The following is a 17,206-nucleotide window of genomic DNA, read 5'->3' on the forward strand; positions in this document are numbered from 1 at the left end:
TTCCTAGGAGAGCCACACTTGCAGTTTCCATTCACTAAAGCATTTTGCCCTGAAGGAGCAATTTCATGGATTTATTCTAACCAATAGGCAACTTATGTCAAAGGACATTAGGGCATGTCCTTCCCTTACACTTTGTCCTGTTTTTAACTTGTCCTTGACACTCGAAGTATTTCTTAACGGTAACCTTTACCAGAGACACAATTACACCCTTTCAATCCTGCCTGCAAATGAGTTCCTTCATTCTGATGTCAGGACTTTACTGGAATACTGTCATATGCAGTTGAAAACAACACAGCATGTTATCTGTTGCTTTGCTGAACTCTACATAGATGCGAGGTGTGATGCAGGAGTGGTCACGCCCCTCCTAGGAAATATTTGCAAAAATTGGAAATCATTTTTATGGTCACACCGGGGTGGAGCCTATAGTCCTGGCAACAGGAAGGACTCACATGAGTCTTTACTTCAGTCGGAGAGGCAGTCTATAAGGGAAAGAGGTGGATGAAGAGTTGGGGTAACTGCTCACCTCACAAGAGATTCCTGGGGGTAGAAACTAGTCCAGTAACAGACACAAGGTATAAAGAATGATTTGTGACAAGTTTGCTGAATGTGTGGAGGTAAACGAGAGGGCCTAACACCACTCTGATCTGGTGCTGCTAAAATACTGCAATGTGATTCTCACTGAAGATCGGTCATGGTTCACCATTTATCTTAGCATTTAATCTCAAATTGACCTAGTTTTGTCTGATTTGACTGACACCAAAAAGCACATGACAGAACTCTCAAGATGGCTTTCATATGTAACCAGTAATCTAATACTTTAGTGTATGACAGCATCAGTACTGATATGCAAAACAATGTTTGGACAGAGTTCCAACCTATTCCAACAAATGGTCAGAAATGTAAATTTAAAAAAAAGAAAAAAGATAAAAAGGTTTTAGAGTGACTAATGAAAATCTCTCCCCCTCCCGCCCCCAAAGTCTTCATTCTATTTTTCATTTAAATTATTTCCGAGTGATCCAAGCTCATAAAAATTTCATCCTTAATTTCTGAAATTTCCTTTCCTAATTTTACCATGTTTTAACTATGTTTCTATTTTCACTTCATGTAAATCAAGAAGCCATGGGGTGTATTTGGGTACAAATAGGACATAAATACAACACTACGGTGTATATTCATAAAAGACAGGCAGGTTTTAGAGGTCAGAATCTGGAACTGTACAGCTAAGGTATTTTGAATATCACCTCATAAATGTCATGGGGCAGAGTGTGGAGAGAAAAACCCAGGGGCACATGAGTATACAAGGACTAAACTGTGTTCTTTGATCCAAAGAAAATTGTTATAGATTCCATTGACCTTGAGAGCCCAAGGTGCACTGCTTATTTATGTTATGAACTACCTGATAGAGGTGAAATAAATCTGTGTTGGTACAAAAAAACATAATTCACTTACGGTTAGAAAAAAAAAGGTTAAATTTTGTTAAAACATGAGCATTAAGATATGTTCTAAGTAAAATTAGCAAATACCAACACTTCAATATGAATCACACACATGCTCATACTGTTCTTGTTCTTTTTATTAAGTTCTCCGGTCAGGTAACTGCTCTTTCTACAATTTCCAAGCTTAAGACAAGTTTTCCATTCATCTTTGATATAAGTTATTGCCATTCTATGGACAGTCTCCACTTGCTCTGCATTACTTCTACCCCATAAATTACCCACTAGTCACCCATCAATCCCCTCCCATGAAAAGCCCAGATCTTTCACATCTGGATCTGCTGTTTCATGGTCAGTTGGTGAAGCCTTCTTTCCTATGACCAACCGTAGCCTGTCCAGAGACGGGGCACTTTGACCCCAGTAAGTAGAAATACTTCGAACGTAGTTTTTTGTTATTCTCTGCCTTCTGTCATACTAATTCATATAATAATTAATATGATATTCAGTGCCCTTGTCATTCCAAGGGATAAGGATATAAATGAACCATGCCCAATGAAGTAGGCCTTTTCATCATATGGATTGCTTCCCAAAGACCAGTATGTAAGGCCTGGAAAATAGGCATAAGTTCAACATACTTTGGATTTCAGGTCAAAAGTCATAGTCACATAGTTTTTCTCAAGAAAGTGCAACTAAATATTATAACACTAAAGGTAATGAATGGGCTGTTTGTACACATTCTTGTTCCTGTGATACATCATATGTCCACAGTATTAAAATAGCTGGATTTGCAAAGTTTCTGCAGCACATAATGTCTTAATTTATTACTGGAGAGAAACCTTACAATGTAGTGAAACTTAGTTATTCTTAGCATGAAATCTGGACTGTGGGGTTGGTAGGGAGAATTGGTAAAAAGAAAAAAACCATTAACTACATTCGTTACACTTGCATAAATTCTTGGGTGAATCTTGAATACACACCGTTGCTTACTATTTCCATGTTCAGTATATTAGTATAGCATCTGTCCTCCTTTGTCATTACCCCCAAAATGTAAACATTTGATGAAAAGCTTTGACATTAAGTACATTTGTAAATTTACTCTCCAAAAAAAAATCTTCTGGTGTCCCAGTTTTCATCTTTGAGTAAAAGCATTAGCATGCACATTACTTTTGCAAGGTTTCTTGAAGAAGTTTCTCATAATCTGATGTCTAGTGAATTGGGAGACCTGGATAAAGGTTCTGACACATATTCACAGAATTTCTCTTTCCTGTGGAGTCTCTATTCTTACATAATACCTGAACTCTAACGGCTTTGCCGCACTCATTGCAATTTTAAGGATTCGCTCCAGTATTTCCCAACCATTGATCTTTGGATAAACATTTTGCCACACATTAGTTTGTGTAGGATCTCTTCAAAACTTATATTCTTCTAGTAAGTAAAGAGTTCTAATTTAAAACTTTGACATATTCATGGCATGTGCAATGAAGAATTATTTGGTGAATACTGCGTGTAAGGCAATACCTAACAGCCCTGGCACATACATTATATTTCTAAGGCCTCTCATCAGTATGGGATATCTGATAGAAGTAGGTTTGAACTCACATCACAGGCTGTGCCAACCTCAATCAATACCTTTTAGTTTCTTTGCGGTATGGTTTCTCTGATGACTCACAAGGTGAGATTTCTTATGGAAAACCTTGCAACACTCATTACATCTGTAAGGTTTTTTCTCCTGAATGGACTTGCTGATGTGTAGCTAGGCTTGAACGCACACTGAAGTCTTTGCCACATTCATTACATTTGTAACATTTCTGCCCAGTATGGATTCTTTGATGTCTAGTTAAACCTGAATGCACACTAAAGGCTTTGCCACACTCATTACATTTGTAAAGTTTCTTATTAGTATGGACCGACTGATGGTAACTGAAGCTTGAACGCAACCTAAAAGATTTGCCACACTCACTACATTTGTAAGGTTTCTCTCCAGTATGGATTGTTTCATGACTAGTTAGGCCTGACCGCAAACTAAAGGTTTTGCCACATTCTTTACATTTGTAAGGTTTCTCTCCAGTATGGATTCTCTGATGTGTGGTTAGCGCTGAATGAGCAATAAAGGCTTTGCCACACTCATTACATTTGTAAGGTTTCTCTCCACTATGAGTTAACTGATGATAAATTAGGCTTCCACGCACTCTATAGGTTTTGCCACATTCACTACATTTGTAAGGTTTCTCTCCAGTATGGATTCTCTGATGTGTAGTTAGACCTGAATGAACACGAAACTGTTTGCCACATTCATCACATTTGAAAGTTTTTTCTCTACTATGAATTACCTTATGACTAGTTAAGCTGGCACGCATACTAAAGTTTTTGCCACACTCATTACATTTGTAAGGTCTCTTTCCAGTATGGACCAACTGATGGTAAGTGAGGCTTGAACGTACCCAATAGGCTTTGCCACACTCATGACATTTGTAAGGTTTCTCTCCACTATGAATTAATTGATGGTGAGTTAGGCTCGAACGCACACTAAAGGCTTTGCCACACTCACTACATTTGTAAGGTTTCTCTCCAGTATGGATTCTCTGATGTACAGTTAGGCTTGAATGTACACTAAAGCCTTTGCCACACTCATTACATTTGTAAGGTTTCTCTCCGCTATGAATTATCTGATGACTAGTCAGGCTTGCACGCACACTAAAGGCTTTGCCACACTCATTACATTTGTAAGGTTTCTCTCCGGTATGGAGTATCTGATGTTTAGTTAGGTTCGAATGCACACCAAACTGCTTTCCACATTCATTACATTTGTAAGGTCTTTTTCCAGTATGGACAGACTGATGATAACTGAAGCTTGAACGCAACCTAAAGGCTTTGCCACACTCATGACATCTGTAAGGTTTCTCTCCACTATGAATTATCTGATGACTTGTTAGGCTTGCACGCACCCTAAAGGCTTTATCACACACATTACATTTGTAAGGTTTCTCTCCACTATGGATTCTCTGATGTGTAGTTAGGCTAGACTGAGCACTAAAGTCTTTGCCACACTCATTACATTTGAAACTTTTCTCTCCACTATGAATTATCTGATGACTAGTTAGCCTTGAACGTACACTAAAGGCTTTGCCACACTCATTACATTTGTAAGGTTTCTCTCCAGTATGGATTCTCTGATGTGTAGTTAGATTTGAACTCACCCAATAGGCTTTGCCACACTCATTACATTTGTATGGTTTCTTTCCACTATGAATTAACTGATGGTAGCTAAAGCTTGAATGCAAACTAAAGGCTTTGCCACACTCATTACATTTGTAAGGTTTCTCTCCAGTATGGATTCTCTGATGTGTAGTTAGGCTTGAATGCACATTAAAGGCTTTGCCACACTCATTACATTTGTAAGGTTTCTCTCCACTATGAATTATCTGATGTCTACTTAACCTTGCACGCACACCAAAGGCTTTGCCGCACTCATTACATCTATAAGGTTTCTCTCTGGTATGGACTATCTGATGTTTAGTTAGGCTTGAATGCACACTAAACTCTTTGCCACACTCTTTACATTTGTAAGATTTCCCTTCAGTATGAATTATCTGGTGGCTAGTTAGGCCTGAACGTGCACTAAATTCTTGGCTACACTCATTATATTTGTAGGAATTTTTCCTGCATGCTTTCAGGTCTTTTGTCAGTATTGAAGGACATCTAGAATCATTCCCATATACAGTACCAACAGTGGCTTGGACTCTAGAGAAAACTCTTTGAAGTGGAGAAACAAAGGAAATATTGTTGATAGACTTCTCGGCTGGATTACATTCGCCAACGTTCTCTTCAGTATGAACTATCTCCGTAACAGCCCGATGTGACTGAAACTTCTGTCCAAACCCGTTTTTAATAGGCTCCTTTCCAGCATGCTCACTACCAAGTTCACCTTTTCTATCAGTGAGATGTTTTCTAGGACTTATAGACATTCCTTTGCAATTGCTTTCATCATCTCTCTGCTGACAAGCAAAATCATGCATATCTTCCTGGATTTCCCTGAAGTAAAAATCTTTGATCACATGGCTTTCACATCTTCTGAACATCATCGATTGGAATGCTCCTCCTGTATTACTGGGTTTTGTTGGTTTTAATTTCTTGATAATATATGGAGAACATCTATCTACGAGGAAAAAAAAATTCCACATTTACCCTATTAGCTTGTAAATAAATGTTTCATATAGAAATCTAATATTACACCAAAAGTAAAGCTATACTGAACATAGTTATGAAACTTCCCAACATGACCCTCGAACTTTTGAACTAATAAAGAAACAGGATTCTTTACAAGGAAATAGTGGTCACATGCAATTCAAATTAATTTTAGGGTGGCCTAGTTTCAACATCCTATGATAAAAATATTCAAGTCATGTAAACTTATGTTAGCTTTCAAGAAAAGAATAACTTTCCACCATGACTACAAAATACATACCATTTGTCAATAATCATATGCTATCTCATAAGTGTAGAAAAACATACATGATACACATTTTTACCTAAATATTTGACATAAATGCTAAAGAATAAGTAGTACATTGTAAAGGTAAGTTATACAAAGTATTACCTAAAGAATAATCTGAATACAGAGCAGTCTAAAATTGAACAAATATAACACTGAGAAAATTAAAATGTCTATAAAACATTTAAAAAAACAAAACACTTTTAACTATAAGTTATAAGACTATCAGCACACATGAAAATAATGCATTTGAGAACATCAACAAGCGGTGCATTTTAGTTATATTGCATAATACATGCTGAAAGAATATCATCTGTACATCATAATAATAGTTAAAAATAAAAAAAAGGATCCTAGGAACCCGTGAGAAAACCAGCAATAAAAAACAGGTAACCATATTACAGAAAGTTAACTCTGTCGATCTCTAAGCATTCCCTCTTTAAGAAAAAAAGAACTTCCGTTCTAGAAGGAGCACACAACATGAGAATTGGAAACTATATGGGGATCACTGATGTCTAAAGATCAGATCAGGAAGACACATAACTTTATAGAGAACAATATTAGAATGATGCCAATACTCACCACTAAACTTTTATGACTGCTACAAAACAGCCAGTCCATAGAGCGAAACAATATGTATGCACAGCCATTTAAATATCTAGTACATTGGCCAACAAATTGACTAAGGTGAGGGAACATGTTAGACAATAAAAACACAGAATATGATGCAGGCAAAAGAATATCTCATAAGAAAGACACTAGAAAGTTGATATGTCTTGTTAAAGAAAAGTAACTTTTGAGTCTTCAGTAGAAAAGATGCAACGTCCTAAGCCATCTAACAGCACTAATGGGTTTTGAAAATTCTTGTGGGAAATTAGCAAAATGCTTTTAAATAACAGCAGTAGACTCACAGGGTTTATGTACATAACCTCGATTTACATAAAAGTGACAAAAACAGGATTGGAATCTGGTCCTACAGACACAGCTGACATGTTTTGAAGCATGACTGCCCACCTGGCTATACAGATCACAAAGGCTTATAACAGATACCAGGATCTTAGAAATACTTCCAGAAAATAAAACAGCTGACCTTTCTCACTATGAGACTGTTGCGCAGCCATCCACTCTAAAAATGGTTTCTGAGTCACCACCTACCGAGGCTGAATCATGAAGAGATAAAAAAATATGGACATATCTATAACTTGCAGGGAGATAAAATGACTAACTAAAACCATCCAACAAAGAAAGGCCAGATAACATCACTAAAAAATTCTACCAAATGTTTAACAAGAGCTAATGCCAATCTTCCTCAAACACCATGTGATGCAGCAATTCCACTTCAGAGGCATATATAAAAAACTAACAGGAGGATCTCGAAGAGATGTTTGCATCCATGTGTTCACAGAAGCATTATTCACAATAGCCCAGATGTAGAAACAACCCACATGCCTACTGAGAAAGGACTGCACAAACAAAATGCTGTAAATACACACAATGGGATATGATTCACTGTTCAAAATAAGACACTTATCCTGTCATTTGCTACGATGTAGCTAATCAAGGACATTCTGATAAGTGAAATTACCACTCACAAATAAGACAAATAGTATATGATTCTACTTATAAAAGTTATCTAAAATAAACAAATTACTAGGCATACAAAGGAGAATGCTGTTTGGCAGGCTCAGGAAAAAGAAGAAAATAGAAAGAAAACAAGATTCTGGGAAAACATGGCAGAGTGAGAGACATCCTCAGATCTCTCCCCTTGAAACAACAATAACCTGAACATCTACAACTGAACAAAAACACCCAAACTGCACATCAGCACGTCTGAGCGTGGGATCTGCGCATAAGAGCTACCACAGGTCAGAACCCTGGGTGTTGGGAGATGGGCTGGGACAAATAAAGACGCTGCCTCTCGCAGTCGCCAGAGCTCCTTGAAGAAGGAGGGCAAGGGGAGAAGGTTCAGCGACTTCCCTGAACAGCCCTGCCTGAAAGTGCCAGGACTTTTCTACACAGCTGGCAGCAGGGCTAAATCATTAGGGCAGAGGGAAGAGAAGTGGGACGAGACCACAGGGACACAATAGTTGATTTCTACTGGCCCCAGTTGCAAAACCAAAGCTGACACACAGCCCCTAACCCCAATCCAGAGGGACCCTCCCCCCATACTCTCCGAGACCGATCACCGCGGAGCTCCAGGGAAATCTGAGCAAACGCTACCAAAACTGTTGCTAACACTGACAGGGAATGAAACTAACAGTAGCAAGTGTGATTAAAATCTACAAGAAAATAAACAACATTAGGCTCTATATAAAAAGCAGGGATCCAAGAGGCTTAGACGTCACCTACTAGAAACCAAAAGAAAAGTGCTTTCTTTTCAGCAGGCTAAAGAGAGACCTTTATATAATAAATCTCCTTTCTGGAAAAACAACAGAATACACTTCCATTAATGCCGAGGCACAGAAATAGTCCATTAAACACCATGAACAACCAAAGTGACAAGGCATCTCAGAAAGAAAGAAAAATCTTCAGAAAATGAGTTTATAGACATAGAAACATGCGACTTAAGTGACAGAGAACTCAGGATGGTACTTGTGAAAAAGCTCAATGAGTTCTGAAACAAGTCTTATCAACAATTTCAGAAATTGCAAAAACAGCTAGATGAGCAGAGAAAGGAGAATGAAATCCTCAAAAAGAACCAAATAGAACTTCTGGAGAAAAACACACTGCAAGAGTTGAAAAATGAAATAGCAAGCTTGGGAAATAGAGTCGACCAAATGGAGAAAAAGATCAGTGATAGTGAAGACAGAAATCTAGAAATAAATCAGAAGGAAGAGAGAAACTAAGAAATAAATAATAGTGAAAGAGAAATACAAGAACTAACTGATACCATCAGGAGAGGAAACATAAGAATAATGGGCATTACTAAAGGGGAGGAATAGGAGCAGGGACTAGAAAGCATTTTCAAACAAATAGGAGACGAGAATTTCTCTAATCTGAGGAATGAGCTAGAACTTGGAATTCAAGAAGTCAACAGAACACCCAGTTAATCTCAACCCAAACAGTCCTTCACCAAGACACATTGTATTAAAGTTAGCAAAAATCAACGACAAAGATAAAATTCTCAGGGCTGCCAGGGAAATGAAGACAGTAACCTATAAAGGAAAACCCATTAGATTATCATCAGACTTCTCAGCACAGACCTTACAAGCAAGAAAGGACTGGAATAAAATATTTAAGCTATTAAGTGAAAGGAACTACCAGCCTAGAATAATGTATTCAGATAAGCTCTCCTTTAGATATGAAGGAGAAATAAAGACCTTTTCAGACATACAAAAATTGAGGGAATTCTCCACTACAAGGCCTGCACTACAGGAAATTCTGAAAGGGGTCAGCTCACCTAAAACAAAATAACAACGAAAAATACATAATTAGGAGTGAAGTGACAATCAAGCAAATGGAAGTAGAGGAGTGCAATCCTTACTAAGAACAGGGCATTACAACCTTAAATAATAAGAAGAAAATTGCTAGAGCAAGATAGTAATGAACATTCAGCATACATAGAAACATAATTGAGATAACAATGACGAAAAAGGGGAGGATTCAAAGATCCAAGTTTGCAAAGGGGAAAGGAGATAAGGCACACAGGAAAAAATGGACAACTGTATATGTATGTGTATATGTAAGTGTGTGTGTGTGTGTATAACTATCCTTTACATATTTGTATATTTGTAATGGTAACCACACACCAAAGATTTACAACTAAAGTATATAACATAAAACAAAAAGAATCAGAGGCAAAACCCACGAAAGCCAACGAAAATAAAGAAAACAGAAACACAAGGATAAGGAAGCAATGGAAGCTATCAGAACGCAAAAGATAAAATGGCTATAAGAAGACCTCATATTTCAATAATCACCCTAACTATAAATGGACTGAACTAACCAATAAAAAGGCACAGAGATGCAGAATAGATCAAAAAACAAAACCCAACCATATGCTGCCTCCAAGAGACACATCACAGCTCCAAAGACTAATACAGACTCAAAGTGAAAGGGTGAAGAATGATATTTCAAGCAAATGGCATTCAGAGAAAAGCGGGAGTAGCGGTACTAATATCGGACGAAACAGACTTCAGAAGAAAAAAGGTAAAGAAAGATACTGAGGGACACTTCTTAATGATAAAGGGAATCATGCACCAAGAAGACATAACACTTATTAATATCTATGCACCCAATCAGGGAGCCCTGAAATATGTAAAGCAATTACTGACAGAACTAAAGGGAGAAACAGACCAAAACGCTATCGTAGTAGGGGACCTAAATACTCCACCGTCGGATATGGACAGATCATCCAAACAGAAAATCAATAAGGAAATAACATCGTTAAATGACACATTAGACCAACTGGACATAACTGACATACACAGAGCCTTTCATCTCCAAACAGCTGCTTGTACATTCTTCTCTAGTGCACATGGAACATTCTCAAGAATCGACCACATACTGGCACACACAGATAGCCTCAACAAACATAAGAGTACTGAAATCATACCTACCATATTCTCTGACCATAATGCTTTCTTTGAAAGTAGAGATCAACTGCAAAAAGAAAGCAGGAAGAACAACAAATACATAATTAACAACATGCTACTGAAGAATAACTGGGTCAGAGAAGAAATAAAAAGAGAGATCAAGAGGTACAGAGAAACAAATGATAATGATAGCACAACATATCAAAACTCTTGGCACACAGCAAAAGCAGTCAGAAGAGGAAAGTTCATATTATTACAAGTCTACATCCAAAAACAAGAATGAGCCCACATAATCAACCTAAGCCTTCACCTTAAAAAACCAGAAAAGGAAAAACCAGAAAAGGTCTAAAGTCAGCAGAAGGAAAGAAATAATCAAAATTAGAGCAGAAATAAATGAAATTGAAAACAAAACAAACAAAAAAACAACAAAAAAATTAAATGCAACAAAGAGCTGGTTCTTTGAGAAGGTTAATAAAATTGAAAAATCCCTGCCTAGACTCACTAAAGAAAAAAGAGAAAGGATGCAAATAAACAAAATCGAGGATGAAAAAGGGAAAATTACGACAGCGCAGAAATAAAAAAGATCATACAAGAATACTATGAAAAAGTATGCAATAACAAATTTAATAACCTAGGAGAAATGGACCAGTACTTAGAAAAATATAATCTTCCTAGACTGAATTAAGAAGTTCTGGAAAATCTAAATAGACCAGTCAGCAAGATGGCAATTTAAACAATCATCAAAAACCTGCCGAAAAGTAAAAGTCCAAGACCAGATGGTTTCACCAGTGAATTCTACCAAACATTCAAAGAAGATTTAATACCTAGTCTCCTCAATCTCTTCCAAAAAATCCAAGAGGAGGCAAGACTTCCCAACTCATTTTATGAGGTCAATATTACTCTGCTACCAAAACCTGGTAAAGATAACACACAAAAAGAAAACTATAGACCAATATCTCTCATGAACGCAGATGCAAAAATGCAAAATAAAATACTAGTGAACTTAATGCAGCAACATATTAAAAAGATTATACACCACGATCAAGTGGGCTTCATCCCAGTGGCACAGGGATGGTTCAACATATGCAAATCGATCAATGTGATATACCACATAAACAAATTAAAAAATAAGAATCATATGATTATATCAGGAGATGCAGAAAAAGCCTTTGATAAGAGACAACATCCATTTGTGATAAAACGCTTAACAAAACACTTAACATAATAAAGGCCATTTATGACACTCAGCCAACATTATACTTAATGGTGAAAAACTAAAAACCTTCCTTCTAAGATCAGGAACAAGGCAAAGCTGTCCACTATTGCCGCTGTTATTCAATAAAACATTGCAGGTCCTAGTGAGTACGATCAGGCAAGAGAAAGATATAAAAGGCACCCAAATAGGAAATGAAGAAGTCAAACTGTCACTATTTGCAGGTGATATGATTCTAGGTCTAGGTGCACGTTACATGGAGTTCAGATACAAAGATGAAAAAAAGTCTTCATATCTGAGCTTAAGAATGCAACTTCCAGAACATTAGAAAATTTGCAGATATTACAGATGCCATAAAGAACAGTAGAAAAAAAGTTTTTAAAATGAAAGAACTCAGGTAAGGTTCCTGAAAAAATACAATGAAATATTTAAGAATTAGTTCAGTAAACCAATGTAGACATCGATGTTAGAGACAGGGTATTATTAGAAAAGAACAGTTAAAGGAAGAAGCAGAAATATAGTAACAAAAAAACTCAATATATTATGGACAGAAAATGTAACACATTCTGTAGAAAAAATAATAAATCTTATAAATATGAAAAATCAATTTGCTATGTCTGAAATAAGAATGTAACAAAAAATATACATAGCCTCAAGGTATTGAAAATTGCCAATTTAAAACTTGTACAGAATTCAACTGACAAAAGAGGAACTTTATATGAAGTAATTAGCAGGTAAAAAAAGTAAAAGAATTAAGACTATCTTTTCAAAAGACTGTAACTTTAGGATTTATAGAACAGGGCTAGTGAGCCATACTCTCCACACTAAAGAAGGAAATACTGTCAATATGGCAAACAATATCCATTTCTTAATTTTACCCTCCAATACATAGTAAATGTAAAACACTTGAGAATCATGAAAAATATAAAACAGATGACTAAATAAGTAAAACTCAAGTTCATTTATAATGCATGGAAATATGCAAGATAAAAGAAGCAGTGGCTTAATTAAAAACAAAGGACAGTAACTTCGCTGATGCACTATTCACCTTCATAACCACCCTCAACAAAATGCTTCAAAAGTATACCTACTGAGACAGCTTGCACAACAGCACACACAGGGAATGAGAACCATGGCATGAAAGGACAGTTCAGTCAGTAGCCTCGAGGACAGGAGGCCGTGAACTTGGACAATGTTCCCTCAGGAGAAATTCTACTCCGATTAGTATGTATGTGTATGTGGTCCACGTGATCACAGTGTTCCAGAGAGATGCTTCCTGACATTCCACAACTGGAAACAAAACTGAAAACACTTATCCGTCTGGCTGTCGTAACACTTTCTATCTCAGTGTCCTGGTACATGCTGATCACTTTACCAGGCAGCTCCAATAGCTGCTTCTGTGCATAGTGGGATAATATTGCAACACGGAGTCAAAAAATCTCCACCAAGCATTTTCTGGGACCAAGGACACTCATTTCGAACGAGAGCCCACCAAGAGTTGTCCATACCATAAAGGTGAGTCGCACCAGCAAAAGACTCTCAACTATCAGACTCCAGCAATGTGTAGTTCATGGGCAAGGGTCAGAGGCAAACCGTCCAAACTACAGAGAATTTGAAATCTGGAAGAGTCTATATTACCAGATGAGGTAGTGTGGTGCAGAGACAGAGAAGAATACAAGGAATCGGGTCACACATGGCAGGATCGTGAGGGGACTGTGAGTGCCACCACAGACACGACACTATGAGCATGGAAGATTGAAATGCGCTCTCCATGTAGGACTGGAGACTGAAGAGATGCTCTCTCTGTCCACTGTCTCTAGAGATTTCATAATAACAGTTATAAAAGATTCTAACCACCTCCCTGTGACACACACCTCTGAAGTGTAAAGCATGGGCATGCAGAAAAAACGGCTGAGGGACCGGAAAATGTGGACAGGACAGGGGAGAGCCTCATGCGGTTCCTGGGGTGCCAGATTGAATGGACAGAAAGACACTGCGTCATCTCTTCTGATAAGACTTTCCAACCACAGGAAATGGGAATGGGATCGGGAAGGGCAGCAAGGACAGCAAGGCCTCAGCTCTGCTCTGCATGGACTGAGAACCGAGCATCCAATGAAACCCAGTCCAGGAGAGACCAGGAGGACAGAGACCATGTCACACAGCCAGCCCCATGCTCCTCTAGCTGGAGAACCAGACTTTACAAGGGCCACAGAACAGAGTGTTGGGACCATGATAAAGACTCTGCCTGAATCTATGTTGACCTGCAGCCCCACTGAGGGTGAAAAATAAATTTTACATCCTGAAGGACAAAATGATAAATTGGAAAGAAAAATTTCCTTTGATGGTTCTCCATAAATAAACTTCTGTTTGAACACAACTTTCTCGCTTCAGGCGAGTTTACAAACACGACGAAGGCTGTGGCCTCCTCTTTCTCTTCCTGAGTTCTTACCTGTGTTCACACTTTTGATATGTTCCCACCAATTTGGTTTTTGTGCTATGTTCAACTCGCTCTCCAGAGTCCAGGGTGCTTTCCCTTGCTCCAAAATGGAGACAATATACAGATCAGAAACAGAAATTCCTGCACATAAGAAGAAAGCAGCATGAAGACCTGTAGTTCTGCCAGAATCCCCGATCTCTGGTCAGCTGAGGAATGAGAATACAGATGGCTCAAGAAACATAGTTCCCGAATCCATCAACTCCTCGTCTTGTTCTGCACAGAGAGATCAATGTCATAAGCAGATAGCGAGCGCTCTTCCAGAAACTAATCAATTCATGGAGATAAAAAAGAAAAAATTAGATATTTTAAGGTTGCCGCAGGGCTTTAGAAATATTTGAGCTTTGGAACAATCCTTTATGTAATACGATGTGGGCAGACCATCTGAAGAAAGGGCGAGGTTAAAATCCTGATGCTACCTTTTAAATCCTTTTCATGTCTCAGTAACAGGGTTTCAGTCTAAGTCACCCAAAGCAGGGGCTTCCAAGAAACACTTAAGGGAAAAGAAACCCCCATGAAGAAAGTCATCCTCACCCAGAAAGCGCATGTTCCGGTAGCTCTCCAACATCACCTCTCTGTACAAGGCCCTCTGAGCTGGGGCCAGGCATTCCCACTCCTCCTGAGAGAATTCTATGAACACATCGCTGAGTGTCAACTGTCCCTGAAAGGAAAACATATTTCAGCATGGGGAAATGATGATGGTTCTTACCTTCACATAGAATGAGAAAAGTGGAGAGATATAAAATCAATTCAGGAGAAGTGTTCTGACAGGTCCACATCAGATATTTTTATATCTGATCTGTGCCCATAATGTAGGTTTCTATTACTTTCTCATAAAATGTTATGACTGCCCATAAATCAGGGAGGGTCTCTCATTTTGGCGAATCATACATGAAATTACAATTAAAATTCACCATCGGGCTGTCTCTACAGAAGGGTTAGAATAGATGTTATGTTCTATACACTGAGCAATACTCAGTGTCTAGATGAGCTAGAGTATGAGCGGTGTCTTTAGAGAAGACAAAGTCCACAGCGTCTTTAAAAAAAATTCAGAGTCATATGTTGTGATAAGGATAACAACAGCCATGACTAAAAGTTTTGAACATGTCCTATGTGCATTAATCTAAATGTAGTACATATTTGAACTAGTTATCAACATAATAGCTCACTACATTCAAGCCTATTCCCATCTTACAGAGCAGAAATCATGTCAGGGACGTTCTGAGAAACTTGCCTAGGGTAAAAATCTAAGATTTGATCCAGCAAACACTTGAACTCAAATGCTGGCATTTAGACTGAACCTAAAAATAAAAATTATATAATAGACTGAACCTCAGAAGTAAACTGACAAAGCGTTGTCAGAGAAAACTTGAAACTAGTTCAAGGTTAATGACAGTGAACTCCATGAAAGGTCATTACATTTCCATGCATGACCAAACACAGGCACATAATGCGACACTATTTTTACTTTTGGTTAAATAAGTAACATGTTTAAGGAAGAACATTAAGAACATGAAATATATTTAAGATATTTCAACTGTTCAAAAAATATAAAACTTAAGAAATGATGTCTTTTAATAAAAATCTATTTTATTTTTTAAAAACATATACTTTATTAAAAACCATCCATGCACGCATGCACACAGATATAGACAAACCAATTAACTGAAATGAGAGTTGTCTTGTGACATATTTTTGGATGACTTTATAAATTATAATTTTTATTCATGTGTATTTGAGCATCTTGGGTCAATAAAAATGTAACAGTGGTACTTATTTTTATTTTTGAAGACCATATAGTAAAGAAGGCTAGAAAAAAGGTATACAAACTGAAATATAGACTACTTAGTTCTAATTTCTATAAACACTTACTGAAACATATAAATACAATTTTCTCCATTCACATTTAGACATGTAGGCTTTAACAAAAGCCAAATAGTGTATTGGTTTATTTAACTCATAAAACGAGGATTTCAGATTTTAAGAATTATTAGTGTTATACATCAATTTGACAAATTAAGATTTCAAAAATTTTCACAATTGTGGACACTTGAAAAAAAATTCTTTGATAATTAGAAATCAGAACAAAAATGAATTGGAGTAAAACCTGTTATTAACCAGAAACATTTCACCAACCATTTTGATTACCATGAAACAGTGGGTGCATTTTCGCTGAAATTATAGTAAAGAAAGGGGGCTGACCACAGCTCCTCCTTCAGCAGAGACCAGGAGAAAAGAGGAGGAAAAAGCAGACTCAGTGAGACAAAAAGTCAAAGAGCTCAACTGTGGAAATTCACAAATTGAAGGATAGAGATCGGCTATTAGTGAAAGGAGGAAACGAGATATTCCATGCAAATCATTTCCTAGAGAGCGCTGGGGTGGTTATGTTCTAAGATGCAAAACAGACTCTAAGACAAAAACAAAGAACAGGCAAAGGACATTATAACTGTAAAAGAGTCCATTCACCAAAAAGTTCTAACAATTTTAGAGATGCACATAACATTAGAGCTCCCAAACATATGAAGTAAATGTTGGCAGAAAAGCAGATAGCAATAGGCCCAGCATAGTAATCGTATGAGACCTCACTATTTCAGTTTTAGTCATGGATACAACAACCAAACACAAGATACCTAAAGAAAACAGAACATTGATAACCTCACAGAGCGATGGAGTCTAACAGACATACAAAACACTCCACCTAACATAAGAAAACACGTTTCTCAAGCATGCATAAAACTTTCCACGACCAACTACATGTGAGGCACAAAACAAATATGAAAAATTGTTTACAAACTACAACCCTAAAAAGTATCTTCTCTAACCACAAGGAAATGACACTAGTAACAAATAGGAAAACACACACACACACAAAATGTGTAAAGTAAAGAAGTCATTCTTAAACAACCAATAGTTCACAGAAATCACAAGAGAACTTTTTAAAAATCTGGATGGATATAACAATGAAACTACAACAGACTAAAAAGTTTACAGGATGCATTGATAGTAGCACTAAGAGGTACAAAGTAGATTTACTTACAA

The 17,206-nt window shown here is 37.3% G+C and overlaps 1 protein-coding gene across 1 annotated transcript in view; it reads right to left on the minus strand.

Annotated features, from left to right (window-relative positions):
- Positions 1-1,555: 1,555 nt before the first annotated feature.
- The window catches only part of LOC107504812 (zinc finger protein 160-like), a 115,122-nt gene continuing 99,471 nt past the window's right edge, over positions 1,556-17,206 (minus strand). The window contains exons 8-10 of the mRNA XM_036232349.1: positions 14,702-14,828; positions 14,123-14,251; positions 1,556-5,589 (exon numbers count right to left, since the gene is read on the minus strand). Of these exons, the coding sequence (XP_036088242.1) occupies positions 3,140-5,589; positions 14,123-14,251; positions 14,702-14,828 (2,706 nt within the window). The 3' untranslated portion in view covers positions 1,556-3,139. The remainder of the gene's footprint in view (positions 5,590-14,122; positions 14,252-14,701; positions 14,829-17,206) is intronic.

The sequence above is a fragment of the Rousettus aegyptiacus genome, unplaced genomic scaffold, assembly GCF_014176215.1.
Source record: "Rousettus aegyptiacus isolate mRouAeg1 unplaced genomic scaffold, mRouAeg1.p scaffold_m13_p_14, whole genome shotgun sequence".
Classification (NCBI taxonomy): Eukaryota; Metazoa; Chordata; class Mammalia; order Chiroptera; family Pteropodidae; genus Rousettus; species Rousettus aegyptiacus.